At 40.0% G+C, this 18,210-nt stretch overlaps 1 protein-coding gene across 1 annotated transcript in view; it reads left to right on the forward strand.

Moving 5' to 3' along the window:
- The window catches only part of LOC127414831 (protein dispatched homolog 3-like), an 85,058-nt gene that overhangs the window by 46,924 nt on the left and 19,924 nt on the right, over positions 1-18,210 (forward strand). Inside the window, exons 10-15 of the mRNA XM_051653166.1 lie at positions 1,111-1,272; positions 2,257-2,388; positions 3,465-3,601; positions 4,347-4,516; positions 13,446-13,576; positions 14,590-14,765. Coding sequence (XP_051509126.1) covers positions 1,111-1,272; positions 2,257-2,388; positions 3,465-3,601; positions 4,347-4,516; positions 13,446-13,576; positions 14,590-14,765 — 908 coding nt within the window. The remainder of the gene's footprint in view (positions 1-1,110; positions 1,273-2,256; positions 2,389-3,464; positions 3,602-4,346; positions 4,517-13,445; positions 13,577-14,589; positions 14,766-18,210) is intronic.

An 18,210-nucleotide genomic window follows, 5' to 3' on the forward strand; every position in this document is an offset into this window, starting at 1 on the left:
CTTGAGCTTGAAGCATGCCTTATGGACGTGCCAAGGAGACTGCATATGTCAAGATTTATAGTGAATAAAGAGTAACATTTTGGTCTGTTTTTCACCCAGAACCCATCATGGAAACTTTGTTGTGTTTATTGAAGCATTATTGAGACTTTGCACCTAAGCATGGTTGCAATTACATTTACTAAAGCATTGCCAAGATACACCCTCGCATCCTGTTTGGCATCCTCGATACCAAATTTGTTACAGACTGATAATCTGAGTCAATTTTGTTGAAGATTGGACATGCTTTGTTGGAGAAGTAGTGAAATTATTTTTTTTCAAAAGGGCGTAATTACGTAGAGTTGACCTTGAAAAATGAATATCCATAGTATTCCACATGACCCCAGTAATGTATAAAGGAATCATGTGTTTAAACCTAGCTATTTTAAAGTTGTAATTTTTATTTATTTATTTATTTATTTATTTATTTGAGAATTGTACCCACCCAAGTGCTCCTGTGTAGCATTATGGCAATTATACATGGCAAGTTTATGTCAATAGGCTCAATGAAAGGAGATATGGCCTCACTTCATAGTGGTGTCCTCGCCTTAAAATTTGTTATTGCACAACACACAAATGGTTTGGTATACCAAAAAGATTTTACTATCTTTTGACCATTATGGTTTGTGGATTATTTACCCCAATTTTGTAGTAGGCAGAAAGTTTTAGGCTGAAAATCTAGTCAGGCAGAAATGGAAAGCACTGGTATCATTGAACTTAGAATGACCTAAGATAAATTAGATTTTTGTTTTTAGGTGATTCCATTGAAGAGTTTAAGCTAAAATACATGCAGAACTTTGAGCTGTTGGTGGCGCTAGATAGTTTGTGTTACAAACCTTAAAAATTGCCATCAGGAATGTTGAGACACTCCCTAATTAGTGTGGCAAAAAATATAAACTTTTTACCATACTGTTTTATGAGCTGCCATACCCAAACCGAAAAAAACAGAATCAAAAGAATAAGAAGAACACTAAAAGATACAAAATGTACCACCTTTGGTATTTGGCCCCTGAAAAAGGTCTTAAAATATGTTTCTTTGACCTCATTTGTTTGTTTTTGTTCACTCTCTCACAGGGGTGTATGCTCTAGTTCTGCTGGGATCCGTGTGGTGCTGTTGTCTACTGCGGCCAGCCAGTCACGCTCCTGTGCTGTTCCACCGAGACACAAACCTGCAGAGACTGCTAAATCTGCGCAGTAACCTGAGTGCCCAGGGGATCTCATGCCACATGTGTTCGGGTGCGGCTATAAAACTGTAAAGACCTTGAGTACACTCCAGTGGGTCACAGAAAACAATTGCCTAAAGTCTTTTATGCTGAGGTTACAGAGCTTTCATTCATGGCAAGTACAGTGAAGTACAGTGGCCCAAAAATAATTTAGAAACTGAATTGCCATTCAAAAACATATAAGAATGTCATTGCATGTAACATTAATAAATATGTAACATTATTAAACCAAATGATATCTGCAAACTAATGATGCTAGACCTTTTCACAGAACTAACTTCACTTTTTCTGAGCCATTTTTGCAATTATTTTAAACAAGCTGTTCTCAAAGTTATTTTTGTGGATGTATGAAGCCCGCTCCCCTCATGTTCCACTAACGTTTGAGAACCAGAAAGTGTCTAAATACGTTTTGTTTTCAGTCGGAAGAGTTTATCAATAATTTAATCATGTAAAACCAAACAAGCTTTTGTTGTTTTGCTTGAAAAGTCTCCAACGGGGGGCGCTATATCACAAAAAAACATTTATGCTTAAAACGTTAAAGTTTCCGTATACGTAAGTCAGGCGTATGAGGTATAAACTCGAGATAATTGTCAGATTTACATTAAGCAACCATCTGCATTTATGTTACTAATCATTTTCAAATATCTCTGTTTTCCCTGTACACACTACAACGCAAATACAGCGTTTTCAAATTTATCCACTTGAAAGACAGTTTTAGAAAAGCACACAAAGATAGTCTCAGTGTGGACGGAAGGCCAAAACGTAGCGAAATAAATGTGTTTTCAAATGAAAACGTGTTAGTGTGGACATGGCCTTATAGAGATGGGGACTATCCACTGCCATTGTATGGACAATAACGAGCAGGAGATTTTCCCAAATGTCTCCTTTTGTGTTCCGAAAAAGAAAGAAGGTAACAAGGGTTTTAGCACTTAATTTGAGACATGACATTTAAGAAACTAGAACAGACTGACCTGTCCTACCTCTTTGCGTCTTACAGGTGTTTTTATGGAGCGACCTCATAATCTGCACAACATTGCTGACTCCACAAGCTCTACCTCAGGAAAACATCCAATAATTCACTTAAACAAGACCAAACCAGCACCCAGCGACACAGCACAGACACTCACAGGTTTACTTTTCTACTCTACTGGTAGGAACAAGTTCAAGTTGTGTTTCAGTTCATGGTTAACCAGTCAACCATGTCACCACTTGCTTAGCTAAGGTGGTCTACGAGCTCTAACCTATGGAAGTATATTAATGACAAATGTCTTTGGAAAAAAAAAGCACACTAAATTGCACTAATTGAAAAATAAACTCATTGCAATAAAAGTGCTTGCATTTCTGGGGGATGTAATTTCATATGGTTGTATATTTAAGCTTTAAATATTTTAATTCAAAAATTAAATCATCAAAATTGAATCATTAAAAATTAAATAATAAATATTCAGCTTCCAAAATTGACATCCAAAATATTTTTCAAAAATGTCATTTTTATTATTTGACAAGTAATATTCGGTCCATTATATTTCACTTTGCAAATTCACCTCTAAATTTCAGTGGTTCAAATTCGGTTGGAAATTTCAGCTTGTACACACTGCCATTGCAGGAAAAGCAGTAGAGTGCCGATGCAAAATCTTCACTTGGTAGTGCAATCGTGTGTTGATAAAGATCAAGCACTGTTATTACCAGCCGTTTATTTTTCAGTTAGCTCAATTCAGTGTGCTTTTTTGTTTGACATTTGTCATTAACATACTTCCATACTAACCAAGTTGACAAAATGGTCTACCAAGTCAACCTTGGCCCCACCAGTTGATGAACTATCTAAGCTAGCTTGAACCAGCTACTATTAAACTAGCAAATTCATTATGTGCCATCCTTCCACTAGAATATGCTGTATAGACACTAATATGTAAACTGAGATTAATAGTTGGCCACAATGAGTGATATACAGTAGTGAACAGGTATTTCACATAGACTGTAGCTGCTACTATATCATTCAATAGCATGGCGAATGTTGTATTGACCAATCAGCATCCAGCACCAAAGCTATTTGTTTTTTTTAATGCTTGAATTTTCGGGCAACATTTCTACAGTGTAAGGATTAACCTCATGAATCTAATGGAAACTAAAAACAAACATTTGGATGCTCTCCTGGCACTGCTGTTTGTACTAAAACACTGTTTGTGTGAAACTGTTATTTCACAGGTGGTCTCCTCACCGTCTATGTCTTTAAGTTGGAGCTGGCTTCACCGGTCACTCTCTATCGCTATTCACTGAGTGCCAGCGTACCCAAACCCTGGCAAGCATCCTCAACTGGTCATGGAGACGTGCCATTCTTTCAGGTCTATATGCACTTATATTTTAAAATGGACATCTACATATAAATAAATGCATACACACCTAGTCTATTGTCATTTGAACATCATAATCTAAAATGTGTTTTTTCACCTACAGTAATGTATCATTAAAAGGAATAGTTCAGCCCAAAATGAAAATTCTGTGATCATTAATTCACCCTCATGTTGTTCCAAAACCACATTACTTTTTTCTACCGTGGAAAACAATGGACGATGTTAGGCAGAATGTTAGGGACTGACAGTCTCAGTTACCATAGAAAAAGCTGCATTGATGCACTGCATTGATGATGCCATGACATCTAATCCCTGTTCCATGGACAGAAATAACAGAATTTTCATTTTTGGGTAAATTATCCAAAGGAAACACTGGTTTATACAAGCACAAACATTTTTGCTATGAGAAACCATTTTCTTGAAACAGCATTTTCAAGCCATTTTCTTGAAAACATAATTATGTTTGGCAAACATGTTTTTTTAAATTGCTTAATTCCTTCACTACACAGAATAAATTCCTTTACCGCCTGTTTGCTATTTCTTTACTGAAAAAAACTAAAGCTTTTAATGTAGACAATTTATTCCAAGCCATCCAAATTCCATCATCCTCCGAGGAATTTAAATGCCATAATGTGTGTGGTGTGTGTTCATATCACCTCGGCATGCTTCAGTTGCCCTTATAGCCCCATTCCATCTGAGCTGACAAACACTGATCGATGTGTTGTCACGGTAACAGGCCTACAGTAGTCCCCATAGCAACTTCAGCACGCGGATGACCGTGTGTGTGTCTCACGCCTATCACCCCCGCCCCCGGTGGATGCTTACTCTACGGTCATGTGATGGTAGCCGGCACTGGATATCAGAGTTTGAATTCTACGTGGCTTTGGATGAGCAACAGCACAGCAGGTGAAGAACAGGAGTAGACGTAATGTTCCGAGATAATCCGTGACTGATTGAGATTATTTTTATGTGCATGCCAGAGCAAAACTACCTCTCCACTGAGCAACATTTAACCCTATAAACCTTAAAGGAATAGTCCACCCAAAAATAAAAATGATATAGTTTACTTACCCTCATTTCGTTCCAAACCTATATGATTGAGGACTTGGGCTGTCAAGCTCCAGTCAACACAAGAACCACAAAAGTATCATAAAAGTAGTCAATGACACTCATGGCGAAGTTCTTCTTTGTTCTCCCCTTAGAGCTGGAAAGAAGTTCGGAACAGCTGAGCAACAGTACACTGTACTATCTGCGAACATTCAGACACTGGCCACACTGCTGTGGGGCATGTTTAGAGAAGCATTAAAATATGGGGACGCACAAGACTACATGCAAAACATCAACTAATATGACACTAAAGTGTGTAATTAATGGCTACTGTATATGCCTCATTCTATGAATAGAATCCACAAGAGATCAGTAAATGAAGCTGTTTTAACCACTCGATGATTATTTAAAGTAATATACAGTGGCAAGAAAAGGATGTGAACCCTTTGGAATTAGCTGGTCTTCTGCATTATTTGCTCATAAAATGTGATTTCATCTTAATTAAAGTCACAAGTATAGACAAACACAATGTGCTTAAACTTACAACACACAAACAATTATAATCTTTAATGTCTTTACTGAACACATCCCATTAAACATTCACAATGCTGTGGAAAAAGTAAGTGAACCCTAGGATTTAATAACTGGCCGATCCTCCTTTGGCAACAATAATCTCAACCAAGTGTTTCTGGTAGCTGCAGATTAGACCGTCACAAAGCTCAGAAGGAATTTGGGACCATTCTTCCTTACAGAACTGCTTCAGCTCAACCATATTCTTAGGATGTCTGGTGTGAACAGCTCTATTCAGGTCATTCAGAGCATCTCTATTGGGTTAAGTTCTGGGCTCTGACTGGGCCACTCCAAAAGGTGGATTTTCTTTTTTTGAAGCCATTCTGTAATGGATTTACTTCGATGTTTAGTGTCATTGTCCTGCTGCATCACCCAACTTCTATTGAACTTCAGCTGGCGCACAGCCACCCTGACATTATCCTGTAGGATATCTTGATAAACTTGGGAATTCATTTTCCCTTGATGATGGCAAGCAGTCCAAGCCCCAAAGCAGCAAATCAGCCCCAAATCATGATGCTCCCTCTATCGTACTTCACTGTTGGGATGATGTTATCATATTTGTATGCGATGCTTTTTTATTCTTCCATATAGTAGACTAATGAACAGTTCCAATGATTCCTTAAGTCTTTAGCTGTAACTCTAGGGTTCTTTTTGACCTCATTTAGCATTCTGCTGTGTGCCCTTTAAAGGGGTCATGTCATGAGGTATCAAATTTTCCTTGATCTTTTGACATATAAGAGTTCATTGTACTATAAAAACATACAGTAAGTTTCAGAACTGAGAACTTCCTCCCCAGTCCAAAATGAGGATTTATTGACAACAAGCTTCAGAAATGCCTTGTTCTCTACATCCGTATATTTGTACAACATCAATGCCTCCATTTACATCATCACCTGTTTGTCCTGCCCACTGGTGCGCAGCTCGAGTGAGTGACAAGGAGAGAGCTGGACAGGTACAGCCATTCCTATACACATAGAGGAACTACTGCTGTAGTTGTTATTGAACTAACAAAGAGACTGCAATGCCAGGGAAGTGCAAAAATGTTTGGACGTTCCTGGCTGCGGAAATTTAGCATCTTTGCATAGCCTTTTGAAATATGACAACGTTTGTTTTTGTTCCTAAACTGTCAATGTGGATTATATGGTTTGGTTGGCACATATCTCTAAGGATTGTTCTGTGAACTATTATGATTCAGACTTTGCAAAGATACTTTGAAAGATGTAGCTGAACCAGCAGCATTAGACATGACACGGTGAGTAACAAATTGAATACTAATGTTTCTGACAGTATTTGTTTGATATGCAAGTAATAGTATTGTCAGCCATTTTTATGACAAATTAATCCATGATCAGCACTCCAATGCGGAGCGGATTGTGCTTTTTATTCAGTTATTTACCAAAGAAATATGAGCGTTTCAGACAGAGGGCCAGAGACAGTGAGAAAAAAGGTCATTTAGAACTATATAATGATTGTTTTTGTGCAAAATCCTTTACTGATATTATAAGTGAACCTCAAGAAAAATAATTAAGTAAAAAAAAAAGCATGACATAACCCCTTTAAGTCATATTGGCGGGACAGCCATTTCTAGGGACAGTAGCCACAGTACTAAAACATCTCTATTTATAGACAGTTTGTCTAACTGTGGACAGATGAATATCTAAGCTCTTCAAGATAACTTTGTAACCCTTTCCAGCTTTATGCAAAGCAACAAATCTTGATTGTAGGTCTTCTGAGATCTCTTTTTTGTGAGGCATGGTCCGCATCAGCAGATGCTTCTTGTGAATACCAAACTCAAAATGTTTGAGTGCTTTTTATAAGTCAAAGTAGCTCTAATCCACACATCCTATCTCGTTTCATTAATTGGATGCCAGGTTTTCCAACTCCTGACTATAAATTAGCGTTTTTTGTCGTCTTTTCCATAGGGATTCACTTACTTTTTCCACAGCACTTTTAATGTTTAATAGGATTTGTTCAATAAAGACATGAAATATTATAATTGTTTGTGTGTTGTTAGCTTAAGCACATTGTGCTGTGTCTATACTTGTGTCTTTAATGAAGATGAGATTACATTTTATGAGCAATTAATTACTTTTTCTTGCCACTGTATGTGCAGTATATAATGTGTAATTGGTCATGTTTACATTCTGCATTCATGCCACTAATGCACTGACACTATACATGAGGTCATAATATGCACCAGTTACCCTTTTAATTAATTTTGTGATGACATTGATACTATTGAAAGATGGGTGAATAAAAGAGTGTTAATGGGCAGAATAAAAATAAAAGAATGATGATTAGAGGCATATCTCACTTTGGGCAGATGTGTGAATGGCTTTTGGCTGCAGACGGCACAGACGGCACATGAGTGAAGCAACCATTCAAGAAAGCTTGAATGGGCATTTTATGTAGATTTGATTCTTTTTGTAGGCAACATATGTAAGTTTGCTTAGTAACTCTGCACACCAGTGTGATCACTTTGACTAATCTTGTGAACCAAACAAAAATGTTGCCCTCAAAGTAGGTGGAGCACTGGATCAAACCCACCAATGACATGGACCAATGGCAGTTTGAAGGTGTTTAGCACCCAGCGCAAATTTTCCTGAGAGTTCAACAAACTCAAAAAACACATTTATTTTGACTTTATATGAAATTATGTTACACCCGTTCATTCTTCGATTTTGCTAGAAGTATATTGGCTCCTTTTATGTGCTTCAATTTCAGTTCTTCACACAAAGCTATCATATGTCTTCAAAGACTTGAAATATAGCACAAAAATTGCATGGATCGCGTTTATGATACTATAAGAGTGTTTTATTTATTTTTTTGTCATTTTGGAGCTTGACGACCCCAGTCCTCTTTCACTTTTATTATATGAAAAAAGTAGCCAGTATATTCTTTTAATTAAAAAAAATCACCTTTTTTGTTCCACTGAAGAAAGAAAGTAATTTGAGAGTTTTTAACCACATGAGAGGGAGTAAACAATGACACAATTAACATATTTTGCATGAAGATAAGTTATTTTAAGGAGCATTAAGATTATTATTATTATATTTATTTATTGCATTTTTACATTATTTTAAAGACAATTAACCGTGATAAATACTTTACAATTTAAATGGTAACATTTTACAATAAGGTTCCATTTGTTCCCTATCTGTCACTCACTCGACTTTGTGTCGATGTAATGACACTACGGGTCACTCTTGGGAGCCTGAAACACTTCTGGTCTTTGAAAAAAGGCCAATGAAAATTGGCGAGTGCTATTTGCATACCACTCCCCCAAACAAACGGGTATAAAAGGAGCTGGTATGCAACCACTCATTCAGATTTTCTCTTCGGAGCCGAATGGTTGATGCTTACTGAGCTGAATTCCCACGGCTGTCCATTCACATCTGCTGGATCTGACGGCGCATTTCAGCGGCTTCTCCCCCCTCTGCACTGATGCACTGCAGAGAACGCCCCTGGGTGCTTCGGCAGGTATTAAAAAAGTATATTCTAAAATATTTCTCTAAAAGAGCGGCACACACGGAACGTCTTTTTAAAGACGCGTCTTTTTAAAGATGCCTTTCCGTTTGTGTGTTATTCCTGTTTGTGGTCATTATCTCTTGCCTTCTGATGGTCACGATCGCTGTCTTTCGTCATCACGACCACTGTCCACCATTCCATTTTGGCAGGTTTGGCGCACCAGCGGTGGTCTCCCCACCCCTGTGCGCCCAGCTGTGGCACAAATCCGCCCCCGATGTGATGGTCTCCACGAGTCACGAGGACAGACCTCTTCCTCCCCCGTCCCAGGCTGTTCCGGGGGTGGTCACAAGGAGCCAGGTAAGTGCTTCGATGTCCCTGAACTCAGCACGGCCACGACACGACGTGGCACCTCAGGCTTCGCCCCACCACGAGGCCCCACCTGCCGGTACGTCCGACGAGATTGTCCCCTTGGTCCCTCTCACCCGGAGCTTGGACGCATGGCTTACGCTTTCCAATCCGTTGCGATGGCTGGTCCGGACTGTCCGACTCGGCTACGCAATTCAGTTCGCTAGGTGTCTGCCCAGGTTCAGTGGCATCCACTTCACCTTGGTAAAGGGCGAGAATGCCGCTACCTTGCGCACGGAAATTGCTACCCTCCTATGGAAGGGTGCAATAGAGCCTTTCCCTCTGGCCGAGATGAAGAAGGGGTTTTACAGCCCCTACTTCAATGTACCGAAGAAAGGCGGTGGGTTGCAGCCAATCTTTACAAAGACTCCTGTTCAAGATGCTGATGCAAAAACGCATTCTAGCGAGCGTCCGGCATCAAGATTGGTTCGCGGCGGTAGACCTGAAGGACGCGTACTTCCACGTCTCGATTCTACCTTGACACAGACCCTTCCTGCGGTTTGCATTCGAGGGTCGGGCGTATCAGTACAAGGTCCTCCCTTTCGGCCTGTCCTTGTCCCCTCGCGTCTGCATGACGGTCACAGAGGCAGCTCTTGCCCTTTTAAGGGAAGTGGGCATTCGCATCCTCAACTTTCTCGATGACTGGCTAATCCTAGCTCACTCTCGGGATGTGTTGTGTGCATACAAGGACCTGGTGCTCTCGCACCTCAGCCGACTAGGGATTCGGGTCAACTGGGGAAAGAGCAAGCTCCCCCAGGTTCAGAGCATCTCTTTTCTCGATGATGGCGTGCCTTAAGAACAAGTGCGCACAGTCGGTGCTGACCTGTCAGAAGACATCGGTTCCACTGAAACTGTTTCAGAGGCTCCTGGAGTATATGGCATCCTCAGCGGTGGCCACTCCACTCGGGTTGATGCATATGAGACCACTTCAGCAATGGCTCCAGACTCGAGTCCCGAGATGGGCATGGCACCGCGGGACACATCGCGTGGCCATCACGCCGGTCTGTCACCACGTCTTCAGTCCTTGGACCGACCTCACATTTCTATGGGCAGGCGTTCCCCTAGAGCAGGTCTCCAGGCAACGGGCTGAAGCGCTGTATGCAATGAGCACGCAGCCTCCGGATCCTGGACGGACCCACGGCTGCGTTGGCACATCAACTGCCTCGAGTTGTTGGCAATTCTGCTCGCCCTACGGAGGTTTCAGGCGTTGATCCAGGGCAAGCATGTGTTGTTCGGACAGACAACACGGCAACGGTGGCATACATCAACCGTCAAGGCGGTTTACGCTTCCATTGTATGTCACAACTTGCCCGCCGTCTCCTCCTCTGGAGTCAGCAGCACCTCAAGTTGCTGCGAGACACTCACATCCCAGGTGACCTCAACACTGCAGCGGATGCGCTGTCATGACAAGTTACCCTCGGGAGAGTGGAGACTCCACCCTCAGGTGGTCCAGCTGATTTGGAGTCAATTCGGGCAGGCACAGGTAGACCTGTTCGCTTCCCAAGAATCCTCCCACTGCCCGCTCTGGTACGCCCTGACCGAGGTACCTCTCGGTATAGACGCGCTGGCACACAGCTGGTCCCCCCCAGCGAATTCCCCTGAAGAAGGACCTTCTTTCTCAGGGGTGGGGCACCACCTGGCACCCGTGACCAGACCTCTGGAATCTCCATGTCTGTCCCCTGGACAGGACGCGGAAGACTTAAGTGGCCTACCACCCACGGTGGTAGACAAGATCACTCAGGCTAGGGCCCCCTCTATGAGGTGCCTGTATGCCTTGAAGTGGCATCTGTTCACTAAGTGGTGTTCTTCCCGACACAAAGACCCCCAGAGATGTGCAGTCAGATCGGTGCTTTCCTTCCTGCAGGAGAGGTTGGATGGGTGGCTGTCTTACCATGACACAGTGGACGGTAAGTCCTTAGGGAAGCACAACCTGATCATCAGGTTCCTAAGAGGTGCCAGGAGGTTGAATCCCTTCAGACCGCACCTCATTGCCTCATGGGATCTCTCTGTAGTTCTTCAGGGTCTACAGGGAGCCCCCTTTGAGCCCCTGCAGTCAGCTGAGCTTAAGGCACTCTCTTTGAAGACTGCCCTCCTGAATGCGCTCACTTCCATCAAGAGGGTAGGAGACCTGAAGTGTTCTCTGTCAGCGAAACGTGACAGAGACCCCGACCAGGCTATGTGCCCAAGGTTCCCACGAACCCTTTTAGGGATCAGGTGGTGAACCTGCAAGCACTGCCCCAGGAGGAGGCAGACCCAGCCCTGACGTTGTTGTGTCCGGTGCGCACTTTACGCATCTATTTGGATCACACGCAGAGCATTAGAGACTCTGAGCAGCTCTTTGTCTGCTTTGGTGGACAGCGGAAAGGAAGCGCTGTCTCCAAGCAGAGGATCACCCACTGGCTCATTGACGCCATAGCAATGGCATATCACACTCAGGACGTGCCACCCTCGGCAGGGCTACGAGCCCATTCTACCAGGAGTGTGGTGGCCTCCTGGGCCTTAACCAGTGGCGCCTCTCTAACAGACATTTGCAGAGCAGCAGGCTGGGCAACACCCAACACCTTTGCGAGATTCTACTATCTCCGGGTGGAACCGGTTTTGTCCTGTGTAGTGGCAGGCACAAGCAGGTAAGTCCGGGACAGCTGGCCGGGTGTATCGCTTGCGCATAGCGCCTTTCACCTCCCATGAGCTGAAGACGTGCACTGTTGACTCCCAGTAGTGTTCACAAACTGTTTTCCCTGGATGACTTCCTCTGAGCCCTGTGGCAGACGATTTTGCGGAGAAACTTGCTGCTGGCTCAGTACATGTGCTAACTAAGCCCTGTACTGGGGTAGGTGCTCCGCATGTGTTGGTTCCCCATAATTAACCCCATCTGCTAATTTGTTTCCCTGTTGGTAAACTGCATCTTCCTTGGGCAGAGGCCCCTCTGCCCTAGTTACCATGTTTGTAGAAACTCCTCCCCCGTAGGGTAGAACCTACCATGGGACTTCTCCACATGACATACTTCCGACAAAGCTCGGCAAGACCATGTGATGTATCAAAATACCCCCCCCCCCCACCGGATGGGGTGTGGTCTCCGCGGTGTCTCCCCCTTGGAAGTGACACCCCCCCTCGACGTAGACCTGGTGGCCCCATCCGTTAACAAATTTCAATCTTTTTTTGGGGAGAGAAAAAAAGAGAGGATAAGAGGCCACAACTGGGCTAGCCTGTCTCTATCTTTTGGGCAGTCGATTTGTCCCCGAAGGGCCGTTCGACACTCATAACAGCGTTGGAGGAGGTTACGTGTCGGCCTGGTGCGTTGGCTACGAGGCACACAATGGTCTGCCAGTCACACACCGCCAGTTCACGTAACACAGTTCAGCCAGTTGTGGCGTTTCGTATAGGGACCCCTATACGTTGAGTGAGTGACAGATAGGGAACGTCCTGGTTACTTGCGTAACCTCCGTTCCCTGATGGAGGGAATGAAACGTTGTGTTCCTCCTGCCACAACACTGGACTACCCGCTGAAATGGCTGGGACCTTGTCTTGGCTCCTCAGCACAAAACCTGAATGAGTGGTTGCATACCAGCTCCTTTTAAACCCGTATATTCGGGGGTATAAAATTTTCATTGGCCTTTTTTCAAGGACCAGAGGTGTTTCAGGCTCCCAAGAGTGACCCCTAGTGTCACTCCATCGACACAACGTCTCGTTTCCTCCATCAGGGAACGGAGGTTACGCAAGTAACCAGGACGTTAATGCATTAGGTATCATGAACTAACAATGAACAATTAATTTTTTAATTTTTTTTTACAGCATTTATTAATCTTTGTAAATGTTAGTTAATAAAAATTCAATTGGTTATTGTTAGTTCATGTTAGTTCATAGTGCATTAACTAATGTTAACATACAAGATTTTGATTTAAAAAATGTATCACTATATGTTGAAATTAACACCAACCAATATCAATAAATGCTGTAAAAGTATTGTTCATTGTTAGTTCATGTTAACTAATGGAACTTATTGTAAAGTGTTACCTATTTAGAATAGATAATATAGCATTATTTTTCCCTCCCATTTCAGTAATGTGAATTATTTTATTTGTTTTGTTTCATTACAGTGACGTGAATTTGGGAGACGTGCTTAACTGTTAAGAAAATAATGCAAAAAAGCTTAATGTCATAAAACAGCTTAATTTCATTTGTAAAATATACGTTTTGTAAAATATAGTACTCATTTCTTTTTCTTTTTTCATTTTAGGTTAAAATATGACCTGGACTTGTTCTCAACAAGTGTTGTATGTTTCACTGATCTACTGTTTTTTTGTTTTTTTTTTCATATTGTGTAAACTTATGTCTCTTTTGGCAGGAAGCTCTATTTTGCCCAGCACACGATCAGCCCATACCCCAGTCGTGTGTGCGACGGGCCACCGGGGTGTGTGTTCAACTCCGGTCCTGATGGACCCAATCAGGGCAGTTTCTACACCCCAGTACCTTCAGGTACCCCATTGAAATTGGCAATCTCTGTTGTAAAATGTATTTGAGATTGTACATTTAATCTTGAACATCTAATCAGATTTCATTTAAGTCAGTACACAAAAAAAGGTCTTAAAATACTGTAGCACTCACACTTATGAACCCACTCCAAAGATGAGTTTTCTAGATTAAAATATCTAAATCTGAGGTTTTTAGATCTGTCTAGATGGCCTAATCGTGTAGTAGACAATATAAACGTTACTTGAAATGTTGCATTCAAAAATAGGGGAGACTGAGGTTGGTTGGCACACTTTATATACTTTGTTGAATATCTCTTGTGGAACAAAGGTTACGATACCACAAGTAGGTGCAAATTAAAGTTTAAGTTTTTAGGTAAAAAAAAAAATTTTTTGTCAATTATTGGTCACAGTTATGTTGGCACAGGTTGTGGGGTTGGTTGGCAAAGTGTTAAAACACTATAGCTTTAAGAGAGAAGCAACACACAGAACAAGTAAAAGTTAATTTTAAATGAGGACAACAGAAAAACACATGTTTGTCTTCTATCATAAATATGAGTAATGATTATGTAATTAATATGATTTTAAAGAATATGATTATGATTAATGTATACATACAGATCTAAAGTTTGGAATTCATATGAACAATTTTACTTGCAAATATTATACAGTTTAGCTGATACCCATCACTATTAACTAAAATTAATATTAAAAAAAAAAATTCTTGGTATTATTTTTATAACATTTTTAGCAGACGAGTTTAATTTTTGTTTTGACATAGAAAAAATGAAAAGTTGTCTTCACAATAACAGATTTGAACATTCAGATGCCCTGACAGAATCAATCAGTGTAGGTCAAGAAAGTGAGCATGTTTTACTTTTGTGATATTTATTTCAAAATTACTAGAAATTAATTCCAACCAACCCCGGTCTTGCCTAATTTTCTTTTACATTCTTATTTGGAAAGTAGACACTTTTTAATCTTTCATTAACATCAGCCACATATTCTATATCTCATCAGTCCCCACCCAGGTTAAGATCTCTAGGACATCAGGATTTAACCCCTGCAGTGGAGGTGGATGTGGTAAACCAGCAGTGCGCCCTCTAGTGGACACTGGAGCCATGGTGTTTGTTGTTTTTGGTATACTGGGAGTTAACCGCACTCAGCATTCAGACAACCATGTTATTGGAGACCTTGTGAGTCAGAATTAAAATATTTCCAGTGTGAAAAAAAAAAAATGGGATGTTCCAACCATAATTGCTAATACTCAAGGATAACATCAGCTCGTAACTTACCAGAAAACCACAGTGGCTGTATCCCAATTAGTATGCAACATTAGGAGTAGTGCATCTTAAATCATGTTGAAAATAGCATGGCATTGGTAGAAACTGCAAATGGTAGCTCTTTTGCTAAACTTGATTTAATAATTTAATCGTGGTTCCATGTGTCTAAAATTAGTTTTTTTTTGTAACCCTTTAAGCTCTGAAGTTGTTTTTAAAAATGTCCTGTTTCAGTGGCATACAAAAAATTAAAGGCTTATAACTCGATGAAAACTAGGAGGGTCAAGTGTTTGGTATCATTGTAAAGAAAACGTAAAAAAAAAAAAAAAAAAAAAAAAATTTTTTTTTTTCAGCAGTTTCTTACGCTGAGTGTCTCAGAATGTATCACAATCTATATCATATATATATATATGATATAGATTGTGATACATTCTGAGACACTCAGCATAAGAAACTGCTGAAAAAAAAAATTCTTTCTTATTTGACATTATATATCTTTGGGTGTAAATATGGTGGCTCAGAAAAACTGCTTTTGTTTTGTTCCCAATCATGTCAACTGTGTCTGAGAAAAAATTGGTGTTGATACGACAAAGCAATCAAAAGTTATAGCAATCCAAATATAATTCATAGTGTCCAAAACTGTCTCCACGTGTCCAAAAGCCTCTCCAAACAAATAAAACATAATAATTGTACATAAGAACTAATTTCACATGCAAACACAACAATGACTAAAGGTATGCATAGCACGGAGACATGATTTTAGTAATGAGATTTCACAGAATGAGTGCCTTTTGACTCAGTGAGTCTGCATCGAGTCTGTGTCATTTACATGACACCATCTCCTGGTGGCCATATGTAACATTGTGCTTCATGTGGATTATCTAATGATCTGTGCATTACCTTGTGTTTGGGCTCGTTTGAAAGATAATCACCTACTCTATGCAACAGTGACATTTTATGTTCCGTTTATTTTTCATGAAGTTATAAGTGAAAATGTGACATATACGCAACACCAACATAATTGTCAAAGACATATACTCCGCTATTACTCGCTATATTTTTGTCTGTGAGTAAAACAAATAGGCTGGTTGCATTCTACTCTTTGAGAGCTTTCCAACAACATATGACACATGACTATTTGATCAGTACAATGTTTTTACTGATTGTAGTAATATGTATAGTGCAGGTTTTTTTTACATTATCAAAACGGAACACTTCTGATTTGTCTGCGAATTTCAAAACATTTGTTTAGTTTTGATCATAAGGGCACTCTCAACCCCATTGTTTTTGTCTATTGCCAAAGATAGCGTCCACTTGGTCAAACCACTTCCACTTTCTTCTTTTTGAACCACTCCTGCTGTTGTGGTCCTTGATGGTTCTGTAATCTTTTAAGTTTTTTTAACTTTTCCCTACATTGTTGGTAGGTCCGGTGGTAGCCGTGTGCAGCCAACAGCTGAGACACTTCCTGAAAGACTTTTTCATTTCGTGTCGTTTCGTTTGTCGCTAACGAGAGGATCGTCTGCACCTCGTTTATTGATCACACCGTGGTTTTGCGCACAGCCATTTCTTTTTACAATTCGAAAGTCATGTGAACAAATGATATTGCTGTCACAAACTTTAAAACTAGCGGGTTGATGTCCCATGTCGCAAATCCAGTGACGCTGGTAGTGACGATTCTCTCTGAACAATCAGTGATCTGCAGGGTTTTGACGTCACATTTATTATCGGCTTGGCTTACTTCGAACCTCGACCAAGGTGGTACTAAAAAAGTATCAGGTACCAGGTACTATCCACAGTGGAAAACCCCCAAAAAGCGAGCAGAGTCAAGTCGAGTCGAGCTGTACCGTGCAGTGGAATAGTAGTTTAGTAACTATACTACAGTGTTATTATAGTTTTGGATTTTTTATTTCGTTTTTATTTCTATTTTATATTCGATTTGTCATTACAATAGGGCAACAACTAACAATTATTTTGATAATCTAATAATCTAACGATTATTTGAACAGTTATTCGACTTTTCTGTGATTATTGCAACAATGAATCATTAGCTCTTAACCGATTATTCAGCTTGTGCCCCGACTTAAAAGGTTGTATTAAATGTGCTTACTAACAATAAAGAGGACAAAATCATCTTTTAAAAATACCTCTAAATGACATTCACTGCATTAAAAGGAAAAAAATACTTTTTATTACGTTTAATTCAGTAAAATAAAAAAATAAAAAATAAATTAAAAAAATTACTACAAAAAATCCTATTGTTATCAAGTGTTTTTGTGTTGTTTTCCTTTTAAAATTGTCTAAAAATTCTTAAAACAAGATAGACTAAAACTAAAATGAATTCGAGATCATTTTTATTTTTAGTTTTGGAGTTATAAAAAACTATTTTAGTTTAGTTTCAGTTTTTATTTATGTTTTAGTTAGGTTTCATTTTAGTTTCCATTAACTATTATAACACTGCATATACTATGGTTAAAACAGCATTTGCTCAAATAAGTGAGCAATCAATTTCATGTGTGACATCTACCTGTCATCATCGTTAGCTCAAGCTCCACTCTTCACCATAATGGTGACCTCCAAAACTCCTACATAACAGAAACTCTTCTAAATCTCAATATAACAAAACATTAAACACTTACACATATCCCCCTTTATATTCATCTGTAAAAGAAAACACATAAAATAATACTTAATTTTTACATTAACTCTCCCTATTGAGTGCTATGCAAAGCATGCTGGGAAATGGCCCACCTGCCCAATTTCATCAATGCTACATTAACACCACAAAACGTATTCATGTAGTCCCAACTCAAATGGATTAAGTAAACTTCCATTTTACACATTTAAATGGATAGAATGCAATGAAATCAAATTTTGACAAAATGTTCTAGAACTGTGTTGCTTTAGTTTATTTTAATTAAGTAAACTGAACAAGCAGCAAAAATCCTTTTTTTGAGAGTAGATACAGAATTATAGAATTTCGAAGTGTGCATTGAAATGGAGGAGTTTGTGACAGTTCACTTTAAATTATTTCAGTAGTTTAAAATCAGCAACGAGTGCAGGACCACTAAAGGTAATTATTTTAGCTTGAAGCCATTAAATGCAAACACTAACATGCGACAAAGGAGTCAGGAAATAAGATGCGGTGCTATTTTAATTGCATAGTAGATGCAAATTGGGAATCAGCCAGTGATAGATGTTTCTACCATTTAATGAACAGTAGCACAAAGCAATTTAATTCTAACCTTAATTTTCAGCTATGTCCATCAATTACTATTAATTATTACTCTCAGTAAGTGTTATCCCTTATAATTTATCATGTCCATTCCCAATAGAAAGTATAACTACATAAGGGTCATTTCTT

The sequence above is a fragment of the Myxocyprinus asiaticus genome, chromosome 24 (assembly GCF_019703515.2).
Source record: "Myxocyprinus asiaticus isolate MX2 ecotype Aquarium Trade chromosome 24, UBuf_Myxa_2, whole genome shotgun sequence".
NCBI lineage: Eukaryota > Metazoa > Chordata > Actinopteri > Cypriniformes > Catostomidae > Myxocyprinus > Myxocyprinus asiaticus.